This window comes from Herpailurus yagouaroundi, unplaced genomic scaffold (assembly GCF_014898765.1).
Source record: "Herpailurus yagouaroundi ecotype Mexico unplaced genomic scaffold, PumYag 183, whole genome shotgun sequence".
NCBI classification, from domain to species: Eukaryota; Metazoa; Chordata; class Mammalia; order Carnivora; family Felidae; genus Herpailurus; species Herpailurus yagouaroundi.
The window spans coordinates 4,080,816-4,103,321 of NW_024412414.1; the positions used below are offsets into that span (position 1 = coordinate 4,080,816).

At 46.0% G+C, this 22,506-nt stretch overlaps 1 protein-coding gene across 2 annotated transcripts in view; it reads right to left on the reverse strand.

Moving 5' to 3' along the window:
- The window catches only part of SLC6A11 (solute carrier family 6 member 11), a 132,646-nt gene that overhangs the window by 55,243 nt on the left and 54,897 nt on the right, over positions 1–22,506 (reverse strand). Inside the window, exon 6 of one of the 2 annotated variants that reach the window (XM_040491967.1) lies at positions 13,776–13,910. The exons of the other annotated variant lie outside the window; for it this stretch is intronic. Coding sequence (XP_040347901.1) covers positions 13,776–13,910 — 135 coding nt within the window. The remainder of the gene's footprint in view (positions 1–13,775; positions 13,911–22,506) is intronic. 2 annotated transcript variants of the gene reach the window in all.

The window sequence follows — 22,506 nt, forward strand, 5'->3', positions numbered from 1 at the left end:
AAAACAAAACAAAACAAAACAAAACAAAACAAAACAAAACAAAACAAAACAAAACAAAACAGAAACAGCCTAAGAAGCCCTGGAGATTCTTAGAGAAGTCTCATGGTCAGTCTCCTGTGCTGGTACAGCTGGAGTCACGACTGTCCATGGTCCCCATCAACCCACACTGTGGTCACTCTTGGTGACATCTCTCTTCCTCCCTATGAGAATACAAAATCCTCAAGGACAACAGCACTGCCCAGTTCACCCCTCATACTATGAACATATGGTCAGACCTGGCAGGCAGCAGGCATATCTTCAGGGTTTGCTGACATCTTTTCAGAATGAGCCCCATGTCTCTTTTCTCTGAGGAGCCTCTTGGGCTTCCAGAAGTAGCCACATGAATTCAAACAACGGCACTAACCCTAGGTCCATGTGCCCATAAACCCACAATGTCACAACTGGGGGGCTGCTTCTCGTGTCCCCTATGACATTGCAAAGTCTCCACTGTCCTGGGAAGACAGACTTCTTCCTTGCTTTACACTGTCTTCCCCCCCCCCCCCAAAGGCTCCAAAATCAAGGTCATTTGATACGTGTGTCCACTTCTTTACTCACCTCCAAACTTACTCTCTTCTCTTTCTCTTTTTCTGTCCCTAGAGAAGTTTACACATTACTGTTTCATCTAACCTCACCACGTCTACAAGGGGCGCATATTAGTAAAAGATTGTATGTTGAGGCTTGTAAGAGGAAACTGAGGCTCAGAGAGGGTGAGTGCCTGCCTGAGGTCACACAGTGGGGTAAGCAAGAGGCAGGCATTCAAATGCAGTTCTGTCTGACTCTAAAACTCTGCTGCCAATGTCTACTGAGTCCCTCCAGTCTGAGCAATCTTCGAAGTTACAGCTTTGTTATGCCAATCAACTTCTTGCCCAGAAACTTTCAACAGCAGCCTCCTGACCACTGACTGGAGTCTTAAACTCTTTGGGCTGGTACCAAAGGTTTCCAGTGACAGGGCCTCAGTCTGCTGTCTCACTCTTAGTTCCTACGATTCCCTGTAACAAAACCTGTTCTATAGCCACACTGAGTTACTGACCATTCCCTTCATATATGCAGACTTTCCTAGTTCTGGTGTTTGCTTATCTCCAAACAGCCTTCTTTTCCCTATCCTTCAAAGATAAAATCAAAGGCTACCTGTTTCAAAAAGTCTTCCAAAGGATGTGCAACTGGAAATAGTTTTGTTCTCCTCTGTGTGCAGTCCTTTATCTAAACCACCATATGGTATCCACCCACCCACCCATCCAGTATTGACTGAGAGTCTAACATGTGCCAGGCTGTATGACAGGTGCCAGGGAGACTACAGTGCACAAGACAAACCAGTTCTTTGCTTACACAGAGCTGCATTAACTGGGGAGACTAATCAACATACACATGAGATTGCTTCAGACAGCCATCAGTGCCGTGAATAAAAGAAAACAGGGGTTTCATTAAAGTCATGGGGTTTAGTGAAGGTTTGAGCTCGGCTGGTCAGAGGCGACCTGACTTTGGAGCTAAGACTTACAGGACAAGAAGGAGCAGGCCACAGGATTATCTGAGGGAACAGTGATCTAGACAGGCAGGGTTTATGGTAGGAAGGAGTCTAGGATGCCCAAGACCATGTGGGACATGGGACCAGGCCACAGAGGGCCATGGTAAGCAGTCTCGATTTTAATCCTAGTGCGAGGGGAAGCTGCTGGGGGGTTGACCTCTGTTTCTGGTCATGAATGAGTGGTATCAGACTAGGCCTCCTGCCATAAGCAGCTATCAAAGCAGTCACAATAGAGGAGGTGACCCTTTCAGGCAGTAGATAATATGCAGGGCAAGATTGTTATCTCTGAGAGATGGCAACCTCCAAGGGGGTTTTCCCCAGCCCTCTACCTGGGGACAGTTTCTTGACCACAGCAGACAGGGCTAGAATCTGGGCAGAATACATAGTCTCACTGGGCCAAGGAGGCAGGGCCAGAGTGCAGGACAGCTGAAAGAGTTATAATCTATAGTGTGGGGCACCAGAAAGGGGGAGCTATACAGAACAGGGCCCCAGATGTCCATGTGGAGGTCACCTGGGAGACTGTGGCTGAGGGCTGAGCTGTAAACGTCCAGCGTGAGCCCACCCAAGGCCAGATAGTGCTGCCAGGGGTTGAGAGTGGAACAGATATGCTAGAGGTTGGACACTACCGGGGGAAGAGCACGGCCGGGGGACTGCCTACAAGCATGACAGATCGGTCAACACCAAGTATTCACCCTTGGCACCTGGCTGAGACACAGAAGGACCTCCCCTTAGGAGCAAGAACCAGGCCTCCAGGTAAGGTTTCTCCACCATGGCATTACGGATATTTTGGGCCCCATAGCTCTTTGTTTGGGGGGCTGTCCCGTGCAATGTAGGATGTTTAGCAGCATCCCTGGCCTTTACTCACTAGATTGTCACTAGTGACATTAACACGGTTTCCAGACATTGACTTATGTCTCCTGGGATGCAAAATTTCCCTAGTTGAGCACCAATGCTCTAGAGTAAGAACTCTTCTAGACCCATCCTAACAAAGCCTAAACAGAGCCCTGACAAGCTCTACAGAGGAGACAGAGCTTAGAACCAATGAAGGCCCACTGAGTCCTATTAAGTTAGAGGGTCTTAAGAAACAGCTTGGGATTTCCACATGCCTGCAGCAAGAAAACATGAAGTTGAGTCTACATAAGTTTAAGGTGTCAATCAGTATTTGAAATACCTATTCAAATAAAACCCAACACTCTTCAGAGGAAGATAACAGAATTCAGAGCCTCTATAATATCGTATCCATAATATTTAACTACAACCCACAGTATTCAATCAAAAACTAACAGATATGCACAGAAACAGGAAAATATGATCCATGAACTGGGGAAAAAAGATGTTAGAATAAACATACGCAAAGAATTAAAGCAAAACACATTTAAAGAACAATTCCAGGAAGTTACATAATCCAGGATTCCTTTTTCAAAGCTCCCTCAGTCTGTTGGGTGAGGAAGGAGATCGTGGTAAGGGGCAGGGAGCCCATCTTGGAGGCTCTTAGCCCACAGGAGGCTTGTCTGTACCTCATTTGTTTAAGCTGCACTTATATTAGCATGTTGAACCCTGGTAGATTCTCTCAAAGTGGGGTACAAATTAGGGTAGATGAATCAAGAAAGAACAAGCAAATGAAACAAAGAATGAATGAATGTCAACATTGGGAACCAGGTGAGCAAGGAGTGTTCCAAAGTGGAGTTGAAGGGTTTCCTTGTCACAGGAGGGGCCAATCAGAAACTGACCAGGTTACTACAGAGGAGATTCCTGCACTGGGTGGGGACTAAACCCACCTGACGCTGAGATTCTAGGATTCTTGCAAGGTAGTCATGCAGGTCTGGGATGCTCAAAGACACCAGAGCCAGAATTGCTAGCCCAGGGCTGCAGAGTAAGAGCAAGGTCAGAAAAATCAGATATGACAAAGGGTTTCAGCATTGCATCCTTTAGTTGCCCAAGTCAGACTCACCTGGGTTCAAGGGCTATCTCTGTAAGCACAAGGCAAGTAGTTTAACCTCTTGGAGTCTCAGTCGCCTCATCTGAAAAACCTTTAGGACATAGGTTTTAAAACTCTCATGACTCATAGGAGAGAACCTTTCATATGGTAATAGGACCATAGGTCCTGTCTTACAGGTCATAAAAATTTAAGGTACTTATACATAGCATTTAGTGCCTGGGTCTAGAAAATAATAATTATCAATAACTACTTGCTGATTGAGTGAATAGGATAAATTAAATGACAAGTTTGTGAAGTATAATACCTGTCATAAAATCAGCCATCAAGAAACGATAACTAATGGGATGCCTGGGTGGCTCAGTCAGTTGAGTGTCTGACTTTTTTTTTTTTTTTAACATTTATTTACTTTTGAGAGAGGCAGAGCATGGGGGAGGGGGTGGAAAGGGAGGGGTAGAGAGAGAGAGAGAGAGAAAGAGAGAGAGAGAGAGATACAGAATCCGAAGCAGGCTCTAGGCTCTGAGCTGTTTGTTAGCACAGAGCCTGATGTGGGGCTCGGAACTCACGAACTGCGAGACCATGACCTGAGCTGAAGTCGGAGGCTCAACCAACTGAGCCACCCAGGTGCCCCGAGTGTCTGACTCTTGATTGCTGCTCAGGGCATGATCTCACAGGGTGTGAGTTGGAGCCCCACATCAGGCTGTGAGCTGATGGTGCAGAACCTGTTTGGGATTCTCTGTCTCCCTCTCTGTCTGCTCCTCCCCTGTTTGCTCTCTCTCTCTCTCTCTCAAAAATAAACAAACATTAGAAAAAGAAACAATAACTAGAATCACTACTCATATGTGTACCCAAGCAGCTCTTCAACCACTGAGACTGCAGATTAATAAGGGGCTACTGAAACAGCTGAGAACTAAAATTCACAACACTTCCCCGTAAGCCTATGGCTGAAAGAATTTAATGAGGAACCCCAGTGATGCACAGAATCTCAGTGGAATATACAGGAATTCTGATTCCACAGACCAGCAACTCTTGAGGAATTTCAAGCAGTCAAGAAAGAAGAAATGCTCACTACCTTCCTTTCAGTGTGTGTGTTAGATCAGTAATGTGTCTCTAATTCTGGAGGCATTCACCCAGTGACGGGAAGCATACCTGTGTCAGGTGAACTCCAACCCTAGTACCCCCTCCTTCACTACTGTTAACACTGACCTAATTATGTGTGTCTCCCAAGACACTATCGTCTCCTTGAAGACAAGAATCATGCATCATCTGATTCTGCATCCCCAGTACCTGGTGCTGAGTAGACAACAGATGAATGCTGGTAGAACAGTGACCCTAGCCCCAAACCAAATATACCAAAAGGAAACCTTGGTTGATTTTCAGTCCCAGGGAGTAGCCCTCGTGTCCAGGGAAGTTTGCAATATTTTCAAAAACATACCCAATGTCTACAAGTCAGTATCATTATTTCCATTTCAGTCGGGAAGTCCAGCAGTAAAGACACTCATGTTTCCTTGGGTCCCTGTCTGGAGCCAAAGTACACTGCCACCAGGTGGCAGCGATTCCATGGGCGTGTCCACAAGGTTCATCAGGTGAGGTTTTAAATGAGGATCTTGTTTTCCCTGATTTGTCCTTATGGGGTGAGGGCAGGTGGAGGAGATTTCCAGTGTTCTGAGGTGCTCACTCTTTGGGCATCCTTCTACCCCACCTCCAGGACTTGGGACACCTTAGCGGCCAGCTCCAGTTCCCTCCACAGAAGAGGCTGACTTGGGGAACGTGTGCACACCCTGGGAAAGCAGACCCCGCGATTTGGATCCGTGACAGGCCTTTCTGTTCTTGCCCTGAAAACACACACTCGAAACACAATGAAGAGTGAGAGTGGCAGGAATCTGGGGCAGGGAAAATGTGATTTCCTGAAAGCGGCCCTCCATTCCCCAAAGACTGAAAAGACAGAAAATAAAAATTTGGGGGGGAAAAATGGAGTGGAAGCACTTCACACTTCGGAGAGAACACAGGGCTGACAGTGAAGGCAAATAGATGTTTAGAAAGTTATAAGAGACCACGGAATGCAAATTGCCGGAGGACAAAGAAGGCGAGCCGTGTTGCTTCAAGTTCTTGATGAGAAACTTAATTTACTGGATTCACAATGAAGGCACTCGGTTCTGAGTTCAAAGCCTCCCTCTAGGCCTGTGGAGCTCTGACTCATCCTGCCCAGAGCCCAGTGACACGGAGGCAAATGAAGAACATCACTGGTGTCCCTGGAGCCCTACTGCATGCCAGACCCTGGGCTGGGCACTGAAAATGAGAAATAGAAGTGCTTGTGCATTCACATGCAAACCTGCTCCACAACTGCTCTGTGTGGTGGATATTCTAACCCCAACAGACAGGTGAGAACCCTGAGCTCTGAGAGGTAAAGAGACAGCCTGAAGGCCACCAAGCTGGTCAATGGCAACAGAGTGACTCAAATTTCCTTTCCTAGATACCAGATTCCAATGCACTAAAAATCCTGTCTCTGGAGAGCTTACCCACAACTGCAGTCCATGCTAGGTCATTGTAACAGAGTCACATAGGCTTCTCCTGAAACTGTCCGTCCTTCCTTTTTTCCTTCCTTCAATTCCTTCCTTCCTTCCTTCACTCCCCCTTCTCTTCCTGCCTGCCTGCCTAAAAGTATTTACTGAGCTCTTAATGTTGGCAGGCTCTGTTTCCAGGGGCAGGACATCTGACAGTGAATGCAACAGATCAATCCTCTGCCCTCCTGGAGCTAACATTCTAGTGAGTGGAGTATGGTGACACAAAATGAAAGGTGTCTTAGATGTTGGCAAGTGTCATGGTGAAAACCAAAGCTGGGGGGGTGGGTGTGTAGACAGGATGTGCAGGGTGGAGAGCATGATTTTATACAAGGTGGTCAGGAAGCCCTCACGGAGACTACAACAGTAGGGCTCACAGCCCTTTAGACCTTAAAATAACTTCCATGGCTCTCTCTCTGGACTTCACAGTTACCCTGTGAGGAAGGTGTTCTTGGCTCCCAGGCTCCCTACAACTGAGTTCTCTTTACATGCTTTTTGGAGTTCTCCTACCTCGCTGGCTGGGGAGATAGAAGGAGGGGGCCGCTGTGAATGCATCTGCCTGTCCAGATCAAGACTTAGTCTTCATGCAGAATGCCACACAAGCCCAGAGGGCTCAGGAGCACCCCTCAAAAGGATTTTTCCCTTAAGGCCCCGGGAGCTGGGGTCCAGAGCGTTGCATCAGTCAGGAACCTGTGCCCCTTTAGAAATGTAAATGACACAGCACACATGCATGTCTGAACCCCTTATAAGCAGCAGGGAAGGGAAGCTGGAGCCCGGGTCTGGAATTAATGGAGATCCTGGATCACGGAGAGGCCCCACCTTGCTGTCACTCCGGCCAGGATATGGGATCCAGGAAGCAAGAGTTTCCTATGGGGTAGAAGGCACCCTGAGGGTTGTTTTCCTCAGGTGGGTCATTGCCTGTCCTCCCTCTGCTGACCTGTACAGGCAAGCCCTCCCACCCCAGGCCCCCAACTTCACCAAATTCCAAACATGGCTTCAGGGAGGTAAAGCTGTGATGATAACATGTGAGCCCCATAGCTATTCCTGAAGCACTGGGACAGGGCTGGCTTTTCCAGCTGCAGGAGAGAGAAGGCAAGCTGGGGGTTCCATTTAGCACCCAGAGCATCAGCTATCAGCCCTCCTGTGAAGTCCCCACCCACATAAGCCCCCAGGAAGCAAAAGACGGAGAGTGATGGCGTGGATGCAGCCCCTTTAGATCTTCCCTAGTATTTAAAAGGCAGGAGTTATTCACAGGCTTTGGCACGAGGACCATCACCAAGAACAAGGTGCACGTTCTTCTCAACAGACCAAAGGAAGGATGCAAAGCTCCGATCTCTTCCAACCCTCTTCCTTCTTCCAGGGAGGGAAGCCCACCCAGTCACAGAGTGCTCTTACTCACTTATATACTGACTGCCTGGCAGAGGTAGGCATGCTATAAATATCCCTGGGATAAGATACGGAACAGCTTTGCTGGGCTCTGGTGACAGGTGAGTGGTCCACAGGACAGTCGCGATCCCTTTCCTCATGGAATTGGCAGCCTGGGGAGGACTCCCAGTAAGGGCTTATTTCACCCCCTGGTGGCCCCCAGTCCCTCTGAGACCATGCCCACACTCTGGGAATGGCTGGAGCAGTGCAGGGACCCAATGAGTCTCTGAGGCTGGAGGTCTGAATGTGTCCAGCAGCCTCCCCTCTGACCAGCCCGACTCCTCGGCTCACTACCCCCATCACCTATCCTTCCCATTGGTTCACACACAAGAGACACTCTGATAGGTCCAGCATCAACCTTTTAGTCCCTCATAGCTGCGGGAAGCCTGATCACTGCAACTTCTAGATCACCCTGAAGAAACAAGGGTGTTCACACTCGTAGACAAGCCAAGCGGCCAGGCCTTTCTGGGAGTCTTTCTTCCTGGTGCGTTCTGAAGCACAAATGGGAAACTAAGTCAGGTTCATTAGTCACAACAAGGACTTGATAAAAGGAGAAAACCACCAAGAGGCTGAGCCATTTTCTGATCTCCTGATTAAGTATTTCTGGCTGACAGCTCTCCTGACCTACTTTCTCTACTTCTGAGACCCATGCCTCAGTTGTCTTGAGTGGGACCATGTGGCTACCTGAAGTCCTAACGCTACTTCAGGATGATTCTCCAGCCCCAGCCGTGTCCCAAACCTCAGCACACCGTCTTCACCCTGTACTATTTTTGCTAAGTCCATGTTCATTCTAGTATTTATTTGATAGCTGCTTGTAAATTAACCTTGCTCCTTACCACATACATGTATGTAAATGTGTAGTGTGTGTGTGTGTGTGTGTGTGTGTATGTAAAGTGTAAATAGATACAGCTTCACTCCAGCAATAACTATGAAGTCACGGTTCTGATACGGTTGATGGATGTCCCAGGTTGTTTTTTTTTTCTAATGCACATTAAAACACGTAACTGCAAAAAGAAAAAACATTCCTCCACTAACTGGGTCATTGCACTTCACCTTCACAGCCATCTGATGGGGCAGGCGACTACAACCTGTGACCCCCATTCTAGGGAAGAGATGACCAGGTCCCAGAGAGGGAGGAGCCTTGCTAGAGGCCACACGAACTGTAACAGGAGAGCAGGATTTCCAGCCTGGGCCTTCCCGATGGTTCATGGCCTGGGGTGTGCACAAATGGGAACACTTAGAACTTCTCGGTGTGGATCTGTCATTTTCTTCTTTAGATCTTACCTTCCTTCATTCAGAGCCCAGAAACCCTGGGCTCTAAGTCCTATTTGGGCCACTGAGCTGCTGTGTGGCCACAGACAAGTAGCTCAGCCTCTCTGACCTGGATCTATCTACTGAGTGGACATTCTAGCTGGGGTACTGTGATTCTACTGACCCACGCACAGGCTGCCTTCCCTCAGCACGCCGAGACGAATCTGTGTGATGTGCTAGCCTCCAAAGTTCGAGGAGTTATCAAGACCCCTCCACAGAGTCCAGGTTACTATACACCCCAACACCAGCCTTTCAGCCCCCGGAGCAGACAGAAAGCAGGCTCAGGGCTACCCCCACCTCTCTTTTCAGCCATGTTGGGCCCTTCCCGCAACACACTCCAGCTTCCAAAGACACCAGTTACATGAAATTTTGTTTACCCTTCCCTCTTGTGGTCACTATCCTTACCTCTATCCCAATTAACTATCTCTGTTCCTTTTGGTGGGCATGCTCACACAAGGAGAATCAAAAAACATTACAACTCACAGATCTGGTGAGCTGGAGGTTTTTAAATTTTTGGCTAAAGCAACAGAATCTTTCCTCAAAAATCTCAAAATAGCTTTGGCTCTTACAGTCATTCAGCAAACATTTATTGAGCACCTATTATGTCCCACTCACTGAGCTAGCTAGGGATTGGAGATACAATGGTGGGAAAAACAGATACAGACCTTGCTTCCAAGCTGTCTTCTCTGGGAGGAACTTTGTATCCACCCTCTCTTAAGCACTCCCCTTGCCACTCCATCCTTGGCCTCTTTGGGTCTTGTCGCCATTTAATGGACTGCATATTTTATTTTTTATTCTGTTCACTGCTATCTTCTTTGACTGGCATATAAACTTCTTGGGGAAGGGATCATTATTTTGTTCAATGTCCACTGCTATATATCCCTGATACCTATAATAATCTCTGATACAGAACAGGCACTTAGTAAGTATCTGTCAAGCAAATGAATGGACATTAAACAAATCACACATGTAATACATACATACATACATACATGTATATACATATATAAATATTTCCCTGCAAACATGGTAAGCACTTTGGAAAATAAGTATGAAATACTAAAGGGTGCATGGTTAGCAGTTCGGAAAGACTTGCCTGAAAAAGTGATGTTTAAACTGAATCCTAAAGGATGAGCGGATGTTGGGCAAGGTGCAGAAGGAGGGTCTGGGGAGGAAAGAGGGAGCATTCTTAGCAGAGAAGTAACATGTGCAAAGGTCCTGAGGCAGAAAGAAGGCCAGGATCTGGCATGAACTGAGAGAGGGGGAGAAATGATGGGGATGCAGCAAGGAGACAGCTCAAGGAAGCCCTTGGAGGCCCTACCAAAGACCACAGGGAACCCCAAAAGGGATTTAAGCCAAGAGATGCCTGTCAGATTTAGATTTCAAAAAGATCACTCTGCTGCTGAATGAGAGTGGCCCACAGGACCAAGGGGTTAAGGGACATTTCTGGAAGACCAGTTAGGAGGCTACTGTCAAGGGGGAGATGGTGGTGTCTGGACCAGGCTGGTGGCAGCCGAGGCAGAGAGCAACATGGGTAGAGTGAGGGAGTCAAGCAGAGATCAGAGGCCAACAAGTCTCCCCTTACAGGCATTTGAGGGTTCTGCAGCTCAAAATTAGCACTTTTTTCTAGAATAGCCCAAATAGTAAATATTTTACGTTTTGCCAGTGTGCAGCAAACAGTTACCACAGCAGACTTGATGTTCCTGTCCCAAAGGGCCTGCTGGCAGGATTGGCTCTTGGCTGATATCTGGGAACTTATCTAAGATATTCCCCTGGTACTAAGTCACACCGTCATTTTGTATGCCAGGGGCACTGAATTCTGCTGTGCCAGCTTGCCTGGACTATTTGTACAAGCAATGCAACTTACGGTGAGTACCTGCTTTCCTTCTGGAGACCGTGCGATCGATCACATGGCCACAAAGTACCTGCGCACTTAATAAAACTTCCCCATTAAAAACCCGAGTCCTGACCAATCTCCTCTGGGGAGAAATACTGCCCACATGCTGCTGCATTTTGATGCTGCAAGAAGGAACACGTTCTGTGTGGCTCCTCCTGGCAGGTGACTGTGGGAAGCCTATGGCATGGATTCCTCCCCACTTGATGTGATGTGTCTTTTTCTCTCGCTGATGCTGGAAATAAGCTGTATTAAAGAGTATGACTGCTCTGAGTCCTTTGAGCCCTAGTGAGTCACTCAATGTGGCAGGGGCCGGGGCATAGGGGTTATATGGTTTCTGTCTCAGCTACTCATCTTTGCCTCTGAGTTATGCCTTTGAGCAGCCAAACAATATGGGGGAAAATAAGTAACATGGCTGTGTTCCAGTAAGACTTTATTTACAAAAATGGGCAGAGGGCTGAAGGTGGCCTGTAAGTCTATCAGTCAACCCATGTTCATGGAAAATGCAGGCATCTCAGAATCCACTTTGAACCTGCTGAATGAAATCAACCTTTTCTTGCCTTCGTGGGAAAACGAAGGCCCAGAAGGAGAAAAAGAGAAGGAACCTGTCCAAGGTCACTTAGGATCAGCAGCAGAGCCCGAGGAAAGCCAGGTCCTGACTGTTGGCCCAATGTTCATACCACGACTCCAAGTGGCCATTCCTCAGAACAGCCTTGCAAGTGAGTGCTGGCCTGGGAGCCGAAGCCTGAGAGGAAGGGGGATGGCAGGAAACTGGGATGATGAGGCAGACAGTGTGAATGGTGAACACCTGGCTTCACCTCTGTCCTGTGTGTGGGTATGTGCGTTTGTGGTACATGTGTATATGTGTAGATAGGGCTCTACGGTCGTAAGTGTTGGCTGGCTTTTCCCAAACTTTTCTGATCATCAGAATCTCCTCGGCAGCTTCCTAATTATATAAATAGGCAGGTGCCATCGCATACCCCCAAAACTGCATTCTTAACATGTTCCAAGGTGTTCCGATGATCAGTTAGGTTTGGAAAATGTGGGTGATGCCCAGGATCTCTTTCCTGACAGACCCTGAGGAACAGGATAAGGAAACCTGTGAGCAGAGGAAAGAACAGGAAATCTGTACTGGGTCAAGAATTTGTGGATCTGACAAAAAAGGCACAGACCAGTGATTCTGGAAATACGTTTTCCAAAACTCACTCTCCAACTGAGCCTTTGCCATCAGAGGTTGGAATTGGTGAGGCCAACAGTCAGGAGCTAATTTCCTTCTTCCTAGGGATTCTGCCTGCAACTCAGGATGCTGCGGCAGGTGCCCGGTGGTGCCCCGAGCCTCAGGGGCCCCTCACGGCACAGCAAACTGAGAAGAAATGAGCACACGTTGCCACTTCACCATGGACCTTAATCAGTGTAATGAGCTACACCTGAGCTGCAATAACTCGCCCTCCATAAACCTTTCCACCCAAGTTCTCCTAACAGGGGGTGGCTGGAAGCTACAGACTGCAGACTCGGAGTTTCCTGCAGTCTCATCTACTATGAATGCAGATTCTACATTCTAATGCATGATGTATCTATGTTCATTTTAATAGAAATATGGGTGCCTCTATGTTCATCATGGCATTATTTACAATAGCCAAATTATAAAAGCAGCCCAAGTGTCCACTGATTGACAAATGGATAAAGAAAATATGGTACACAGATACAACGGAATACTATTCAGTCACAAAGAAGAATGCAATCTTGCTATTTGCAACAACATGGATGGACCTGGGGGTATTATGTTAAGTGAAATAAGTCAGAGAAAGACAAATACTGTATGATTTTGCTTATATGTTGAATCCAAAAAAAATTAACAAAACAGAACAGAAACAGACTCCAAGATACAGAGAACAATCTAGTGGTTGCTGGGATGGGGGTAGGCAAAATAGCAGAAGGGGATTAAAAGGTACAAACTTCCAGTTATAAAATAAACAAGTCAGAGGGATACAACGTACACTACATGGAATATAGTTGATAACATATAACAACTGTGTATGTTGACAGATGGTAGCTAGATTTACCAGGGTGATCACTTTGCAATATATGAAAATGCCAGAATCACTATGTTGTACAGCTGAAACTAATATAACATTGTATATCAACTATACTTCAATTAAACAAACATGGATGTCTCCTCGGCCATCAGATGTCTTTGAGCACATTATCTGACACCCTGGATTTACCTGATGGCCTTTAGGAAACACTGATACCTGGGAACCACCCCCAGAACATTTAATTTAATTGGTCTGGGTTACACTCTGGGAATTGGGATTTTTCAAAAGGTCCCAGGAGCTTCTAACAAGTAGTGAGGTTGAGCATTTCTGGGCCTGCAAGATGTCTGTTTTCACCTCTTGTCTAACATACACCTGGGAACACCATCACTGCCCACTTAGAGAAGCTTAGGTATAAACAGTCACTATCCAAGATTCAGCACAACCAACGCCTTACCGGACACAACTAAGAGGTGAGCCAGTTTTCACCAATTATTTTCTTTTTGCAAGCTGCACCCACAAGGAAAATCAATCACCAACAAAGACCCAGTTGGTCTCACTGAGATGCATGGCTGGGGGATCTGTGATCTTAGGCAGAGGAAAAACCTTCTGTTTACACTTACCTCTAACAAATTTAGCATTTCTTCAATTATGAATATAGACAACAAACGGCAGAATTGTCAGCAGTAGAAATCCCAGATACTTTCATATCACAGTATAGATATCTCCACACATCATTTATGCTCACCATGACTTTGAAACCATAAAAATCATAGGACCTGTTGCTGGATCTTGCTCTTTAATGTATTGATAAACAAGCACATATATTATTACATGCCACAAATTTGTCTTTTGTTGATGTTTTGATGGTTGTATTTCAATATATTGGATTTCCTAGGCATTTAATTTATGCATGGAAAATGATTATTGTGAGAAGGGGTCCATGGACTTCTACATGCTCAGCCAGCTGCTAAGCCCCCATGGCTGGCAGCAGAGGCTGGCAGACGGCATCCCAGTGGTGACAGGCAACTGGACACGAAGCAAGCAACTTTACCTGTGGGTCGGAGAGCCGGGAGAGGTCAGGATACAGGTAGAACTTGATGCCTTCGGAGGCCCCGGGCAAGGTGACCCCTCGGATCAGGAGGATCAGAAGCATGATATAGGGAAATGTTGCAGTGACGTATACAACCTGCCCAGGGGAGGAGAGGAAAGAATCAAGAAGGGGTGATGGTGGTGGGCAATATGGCAGGGCCCTAACTTCTGGCCAGGAGCAGAGGGCTTTCCAGTGTAGAACCCCAACGTGGCTTCTTCTCCCACCTCATCTCTCACCACTGTCCGCTCAGGAGCCTGGCCTTTCAGCGAGTATCTCGTGAATGTCTACAATGATGCTTGAGACTGGTGCTTATCAATCATTTGTGACCACAACCCACAAAAGGAAATACATATGATACCAAAAGCCCATACATATTGAGCTGAAACAGGACGTCCCACATGATACGCACTCTTACATGTGTGATGCACTCAATATTTTCTATCATATTCTATTTCATGTTTTCATAAGGCTGGTCATGACCCTCTAAATTTACGTCACGATTCACCAATGGGCCATGACCCACATTTTTGAAAAAGACTGCTCTTAATGATAATCAAGTTTTCACAGCCAAGGATAGAATAGAAAGATGCAGGGGAGGGGCACCTGGGTGGCCCAGTCGGTTGAGTGTCTGACTCTTGACTTTGACTCAGGTCGTGATCTCAGGGTTTGAGAGATCAAGCCCCACCTTGGGCTCTGTGCTGACAGTGTGGAGCCTGCTTGGGATTCCCTCTCTATCTCTCTCTCTCTCTGCCCCTCCCCTGCTCACATGCCCTCTCTAAATAAATACCTACCTACATACATACATACTGAGGAGAGGAGAGGAGAGGAGAGGAGAGGAGAGGAGAGGAGAGGAGAGGAGAGGAGAGGAGAGGAGAGGCGAGGCGAGGCGAGGCGAGGCGAGGCGAGGCGAGGCGAGGCGAGAAGAGAACAGAACAGAAGAGAACAGAAGAGAACAGAAGAGAACAGAAGAGAACAGAAGAGTGCAGGGAAATGGGGGAGGGAAGCTATTTGGGGCACGAAAGACCCAGTGTTTGCCTGGGATCATTTCTGCTCGGTGTGCCTGGAGGCCAGTGATTGGAACCAGCAAACTGAGCAGCCCTTTTCAGCCCACAGATTCTGTACAAGAAACAGAATCTTCCCTGGGTTTCCTCACACAAGCACTGCTTATAAGCAAATAGCAACACCCTCAAGACTCTATCCTGTCCTTGGGCCACAACCTCTCCTTGAGGTCCATGCAGGACTCGGTGTCTCCTCCTCCAGGTCTGATTTTTCCTCCTTTGTCACATCTCTTCTGTAATCACTTCGTTGTGCCCTCTCGGTGGGGCCTGCCTGTTCCATCTGTTTACATCAGCAACTTGTCAACATTTGGGGGCCATGGATGTCTCTGAGAATCTGAGGACAGCTACAGACTCTCCTCTCTTCCCCCAAAGGTGCACAGACACAGATATGTGTACCAGCTTTTGGATGGTTCAGAGACTCAGACTTCCCTGCTAAAGTACTTGTGCTGTGTGACCTACGGTCTTAATTCTTCTAGTTGAAACCCTTCCCAGCTCAGGGTTTCTTTTACCAGTGGTCTAGTCCCTCACTCAGTTTTTGCATTCATTCATTTACTCACTCATCCACCTACTTACTCACTCACTCACCAAAAACACTCCTATGCACCAAGCGCTGAGCTAGACTCTGGAATATGCAAATAAGTCTCGAAATGGAAGTTTCTGCCTCAAGAGGCCCTGCTCTGGTAGAAAAGACAGACATGTAGGTAAGTAGATAATTCATGCATTATGTAATCAGCGAAATATAAAGGATGGAGGACCAAAGAGTAGCTAATTACAGAGGCAGTCAGGGAGGGCTTCTCCAAGGAGGTGATCCAGGAATTGGACCATAAAGGAGTTCAGGACATGGGAAACGGGGACAGAGGGAAGAAGAGAATAAAATCTTACTAAATGCCAGCCACTTTACACATGACAATGGAAAGAGTTACATTTATGTAACTTGAATTTTTCCTTGTATTATTTTTTATTTTCATATAAATTAACATCTTCAAAAAACTGAAATAGAGATGCTATTTATGGCAGGACACACAGTGATCCTTGTGTTAACTGGGCTATTACTTCATTGAAGAATGGTCATATACGCATTAGAGGGACTAAAGTGGACAGGAACATTGCAAAGCAGTAACAAAAAAATGTATTGCTTCTTTGCACTTAACCTTCAAACAAAAAAGTAAGAGTCCATACTTTACATAAATGCAAATGTAAGTCATTCAGTTGGTGACAAAGCAGGGATTTAAACCCAGTCCTCAAAAACAAGAAATAAGAACCAGCAGAGGGTGGTGTCATTGGGTCCTGGAGCTCACATCTGGAGGACTGGGTTGTTTCATCCAGACACTGTCCTTGGCCCACAGTGCTGGCAGCATCCTCAGCCTACTCACAGCCCTGCCCCAGCCAGTTAAGCATCCTGTTTCCAAACCAACAGTCAGCTCTACTGACATGTCAGTTATTTCAAACAACCTCTTGCTGTAACATATACTGTAATTCAGGTGAATGCAAGTCAGATGTATAAGAATCAGAGCCCACAGCTGATATTAATAGTCAAAAATGAGAGCCCAGCAGTCAATAGGGCTGACGGTTCCTGCCCAGACAGCTCATCGTGGTATAAAAGCTCCCATTTCTCTTAGCCTTACAGACACAATCTTGCGTGGATCTTCAGCATTTCATATAAATTCTTGAGTATCTTCCTTCAAAATGAACCCCCACACCGTGGTCAACTGGCTTATGTCTGTGAAAAGACAGGAGGAAGCTAAAATCTATTGCTTTTAATTGCATAATTTCCACTTTTGTCTCTGTGGTATGGCAGAAGATTAATTATCCAGAATGCCCAGGCCCCGAAGGATGACATATCTATCTTAACCCCCAATGCTCACAAAATGTAAGGAAAAGAATGTTATCCTATAAAATAGAACAAGTGAAAATCATAGGACTTTATCTTTACTCTGTGGGACCACCTTGATGTGACTAAACTTGTTGGTTATACTCCACCTGGTCTTTTTTTTTTTTTTTTTTTGAGAGAGGGAGCGAGAGAGCACACACACGAGCAAGCAAGGTAGAGGGGCAGAGGGAGAGAGAGAATCTTAGGCTGAACATGAAGCCTAATGTGGGGCTGGATCCTAGGACCCTGGGATCATGACCTGAGTCAAAATGAGGAGATGAGTTGGATACTCAACAAACTGAGCACCCAGGCGCCCCTCCACCTGGTCTGTTTTTGAGTGAACATTAAGGGGTCACTTATAACCTGGCCAAATGCACCCTCACTATGCCCTCAGCAGCATACATAGCAGACTACTCCTCAATGACCACAGTAGTATGATTTATTAAATAGATAACAATTATTTTGAAGTAATTCCATTGTTTAAAGTTCTAAATGCATGTTCTGCTTCTACATTACATTGAGGAGAACTACCCTCCCTCCACTGGTATCCACACCTTCATTTTTACGTTTTTTAAAATAAAACCATAAGGGAAATAAAATATTCAGATGAACTGCTCAAAGACCACAGTACAGACAATGACTTAGGCTGCCAAAACGAAACCACTGGCTGGCAGGCATTAGCTAGAAAAATCCCTTTGTGAGCTGAGGTTTGAGAGCCTCAAGTCAGGGAACAAAAGGTGGTTTAGGGGCATCATTATGTAATGGACACAAGTGGAGAGTGGTATGAAAGTTGAAATGCAATGCTGAGGACAGCCTGTATCTGACACTGGTCCTGGTTCTCTTAACAGCCCCCTTCTGATTTGTTTCTGCCCTCAGTTATACCAGCCATTGGGATATCATCTTTGATTTTTCCTGAGAACAGCTGTAGATTGTCCATACAATACAGATCTTGTCATTAAGAAATTGTACATAAATGGCATTTACCCTGCCCTATCCCTCCTGTGTTCATGGCAGACATCACTAATCGATCACAATACTCTGTGCAGCTAAGCATGGACACAGCCTCAGAACCCTCCACAGTACTCCAGGCAGCTCCATAATCAGCTGGGAAGAAACCCACTATCTTCTACCCTTGATCTAGCCCACTTTTCATCTATGCCTTCACAGTCTCCTGCAGGTCCTTAGTCCCTGTGCCCAGAGTGGTAAGCCCCAGATCTCATGCTTAAGGAAAGACCTGCTGAATGTGCATACCTGAATGGGATTCCTGGGGTCATGACACCCAAAGGAGCAGTGTGAAACAGGAAAAGGAGGCTAGAGAGACAGGCTGGAAGGTTCTTTGTGAATGGATTCGGCCTTTGGGTGCCGACAGTGGAGTTGCAGCTGGGTCTCCAAGGATAAGCAGGAATGGGAGAGGCTGAGTCAGGCAGGGAAGATGTGGAACTAGCCAACAATGTGGAAGTGGGCTGAGAATACTGTCCCCTGGGTTGTCCTCCAGGTGTTCAAGCTGGAGTCTGCCTCCCCTCTTTCCTGAGCTGTGTCCCCATTCAATCCGTGGTATTAAGACCCACCAACTTGATCTCCAACTATATTCTGAAATTACACCCCCTCTTCAGCCCCACCACCAAAGCCTTTCATTATCTTTCTTCTCAGTCATGCACCAGCCCCACTCTGTCCACACTGCAGGCAAGTTTCAAAACTATGAATTCAGCATGTGTCTTCCTGCTTCTCTGAATCTGCCCTCCCCAACCGCACATTGAAGGCCGTGGGATATAGCGCAAAGGATTAGGCTTTGAGTCAGATGACCCCGTGTTCAAATCTTGGGCTTCCCTGGCTTGCTGTGTGACTTGATCAGTCTCTATCCTTCCCCCAACTACTTTGTCCTATGCTGTACCAGGTTCCTCACCCTTGGAAAGCATGCCAGGCTCCTTCAAGCCCTCCTTATCTTTCTGTGCCTTCTTGTATTTGTACTATCCAGCCCCAGGTGTTCTTCCTGGGTGTGTTTGAATCCCCACAAGGCTGAGGACTCCTCAAAGTCAGGGACCCTGCCATCCAGGTGTGATACCATTGTCCTACTTTATACATCAGGCAGCTGAAGCCCAGAATGGTGTTTCTGAAGTACTATAAGCCCCCACTCACCCTTATCCATGGGGGATATGTTCCAAGATCCAGACAGGTAGGACTGAACCCTATATATACTATGTTTTTTCCTGTATGTACATATCTATGATAAAGTTTAATTAATAAATTAGTCACAGTAAGAGATTAAACACATTAACGAACATTAACTAAGAACAAACTAGAACAATTATAACAATATACTGCAATAAAAGTTAAGTGAATGTGGTCTCTCTCTCCCAAAATACCTCACTGTACTATACTTATCCCTCTTGTGATGCTGTGAGATGATAACGTGCCTGTGTAAGGAGAAGCAAGGTGAATGACCTAGACTACTGTGACATAGCATTAGGCTACTATTGACCTTCTAGCATCAGGAGGATCATCTGCTTCCAGGGAGGAACTGAAACCGCAGAGATCAAAACCATGAATAAGGGGCCAGGGGCTGGACTACTGTACCTCAGTCTCAGCTCAGGATCCACCCTCTAAACCTATAAGCCATGCCATCTGCCCACCTGTTACGGAGAGCTGAGTGCCACTTCCTCCCTGACTCCCTCCCCCACCACACACACATCCCTGTCACTCCAGTGCTCTCTGGTCCCCTCTAGCTGCTCTCCACCTGCTGTTTTATCACCTTGTAAGTGTAAGATTTCTAAAACATAAGCTCCTTGAGGAAAGGGAGTTTTGTCTTTTACTTTCCCTGCTGTGTCCACAGTGCCCAGGACAGCACAAGGTACATAAAACAAGCTCAATAAACATTTGGTGGATGGATGAACAAATAAGCAGGCTGAGGTCTGGGACCCCAAGGTTAGACTGCAGGGTTTCACAACACTACCGTGTGCTTCCTCTGTAGGAAACGCTGGGTCCGCATAAAATGGGATTCAGAAAATCGAATCGGATTTTCAGAGGAGTGTTTATAAATAAGGAAGTAAGAGATCTGGCTTTAAAAGACAGATCAGTTCAGATGCAGAGGTCAAGGAAGTGCAGGTACAAGGTACTTTGCAGCAAAGTTCAGCATGGCTTTCAAGATGCCCAAGGCTACAGGAGTCTCTGGAAGAGCCAAGCAGGGCTTGGGCATTTAGCTAAAATATGCAGTGTTTGGTGATGGGCATAAAAGTCACTGACAAGGTACCATCAAGTCTGGCTGGTAGCTCAGACCCAGAGAGTTGGGTGTGGGGGAAGGAGGGTCTAATCTGTCAGACCTCAGAGGCCCCTGAAGTGAGGCTCCTGCCCCAAGCACAACCCCTTGGTTAAGGAAGAGGTTTTGTTTTGTTTTTTACTATTGTTTAATTTCCTTTCAGCAGGCCAAGTCCTCTTGAATATAAAGGTTAGCACACTTGGTGGTAATTATACTGTATCCTGTTTTAATTGACTCTAATTGCTCATTTGCATTCCAATACTAGAATTGTGGAGCATTTTCCCCCTACTTCCAGGACACAGCTATTTATTTCATAGCAGGGAGACTGATCATTGAGAACATGACAAAAGTTGCAGAAAGGCTGCCCCTCCCTAAGTTTTCCAGGATAATGGGGTCAATTGGAAAGTTGAGCCTTGTTCAAAAGGCTTTGGGAAAGTAGGCTGGTGTGGGGGCAAAGACATAGAACCACAGGGTCAGAAGATCCAATATAATAAGTGGCTTGAGCAAGTTTGATTGCCTCTCTGGGCTGGCACTTTACCATCCACAAGAGGCAGGGATGAACTAATCCAAGCTTCAATCATCCTTATACCATTTTCTCAATTTTTTTTTTGCCATATATATGTATACTTTTGTATTATTTACTTAATATTTTCTATAATTCAATATTCTCTCTTATGTTCAATAAATATATGTAATGGAAAAACTGAATTACCCCCATAAACAGAAAACCATTACCTCTAATGACAGATATAGAAGGTAAATGCAAAAATAAATGCAAGGAAAACAAAGCATGATTAAATTATAGCCAAAGGCTCAGTCAGAGTCTGGGCTATGTTCTCTGTTCAAAACCAAGAGTAGCAAGTGTCAAGGAGGTGCTAAAAGATGAAGTAGTTAACTGTACCTTTTGCCTTAAGCAACATAGAAAGGGAATATTATCTCATTATGTAATCGGATGTTCTTTAATCCAGGTTCATGTATCACTAAAATCATCCTGTGGACTGCCAGTAGAAAAAAACACTTCCCATATTTGTGGGATAGATCACATGGATGATCGCTGGGGTCCTGCCCAGCAACCACAATGTTTTCTAGAACAATCCAGGATTAACCACAACCCTTTCTAAAGGACCAGGATTTGTAGAGCTATCCAAGGTCCTGACTCTAATTTAGGCTGAACCTTCTGAGAGCCAGTTACCCAGGGCCTTGGAAGATGCTGCTGGTAATTGAGGCACCACCAGGTGCCAAAGATGTGTCGTATACTATCTTTGACTGATCTTCATGCCAGTCGAATAGGTTCTGGCCCCATTTTGTAGACAAAAACAAACAAACAAACAAAAAACAAAAACACTTGAGGATTAAAGAAAGAAGTGGATTGTGCCAGGTCACAGAACGGTAAGTAATCAGAAGTCAGCTCTTTCTACCATACAAGCTGTGCTTCATGCCATAAACCTGGCCAGACATGCCTTCCTATTTTCAACTCCTGTTTCTCCCTCTGTCTGTCCTTAACGTCAAAGGTCCAGTTTTCTTGACTTTTGCCAGCAACTCATGGTAGCCTACCACCCCAGTGTGGGAAACATTATATTAGTCCAGCCTTCCCCCCACCCCTTCCATTCTAGCTGGGCTTGCCTCTGTGTATAGGGTACATATGCCCATTACATATGATTGCAATCCTTAGAGAATCAATGTTTTTAATAACAACAGATTTTCCCCAGTGCCGGTTTTTGAGGGAAAACTACCTGAATTCCTAGGTAGGGACACCATAGCAGGCACCAAATAGTCTGGTATGATCTCCCAGAGGATGTTACTGATATCTCAAAACAAGGTTCTAGGAGAATGTGGATCTGAAGGAGGGATGTCACCATGAACACATCTGGCCTCTTCACCCTTTTTAGAGACATTATTCTTAGACCATTCTAACAGAAATAGGAAATGAAGAAAAAAACATTCTGTTCTAGCAATCAAATTCTAAATAGGTGGATGGAGCCATGTTTTCACAAGAGTATAGCAAAGATATTCACTATTCAAGGAGATAACAGCATTTCAGCAATGCAGAAATATTTCCTTGGGAAGCTGAAGTTATAATTTTTAGGTAGTGATTTGTGGTGTATCTTTATCTATGAAAGTTAGTCCATGTGTGGAGCCTAAAATCACCAGCCAGCCTTGGGACCCATGTTTCAGGGTACTGTCCTAGATCTGGGTTGAGAGGGACAGGGTTAGAACTGGAGGCAGCAAGCAGGGTGGGATGAGCTAGCTCTAGTCCCCATTTTACCATAGTGGCAGAGAACATGGGCCCCCTTTCCAGATTCGCATTCCCTTTTTCTGCAGTAACAAAACTCCTATTTTTGACTGGATCCATGGCTGTCTAGAATAAAGGCAACATTTCCCAGACCCTCTTGCAGCTAGGTGTGGCCATGTGACTACACTATGTACAAATTCCAGGTTGTATCTTTAAAGGGAAGAGCTGTATCCTATTCTTCTCCTCTTGCCCATCCCACAGGCTGGAATGAAGACCAA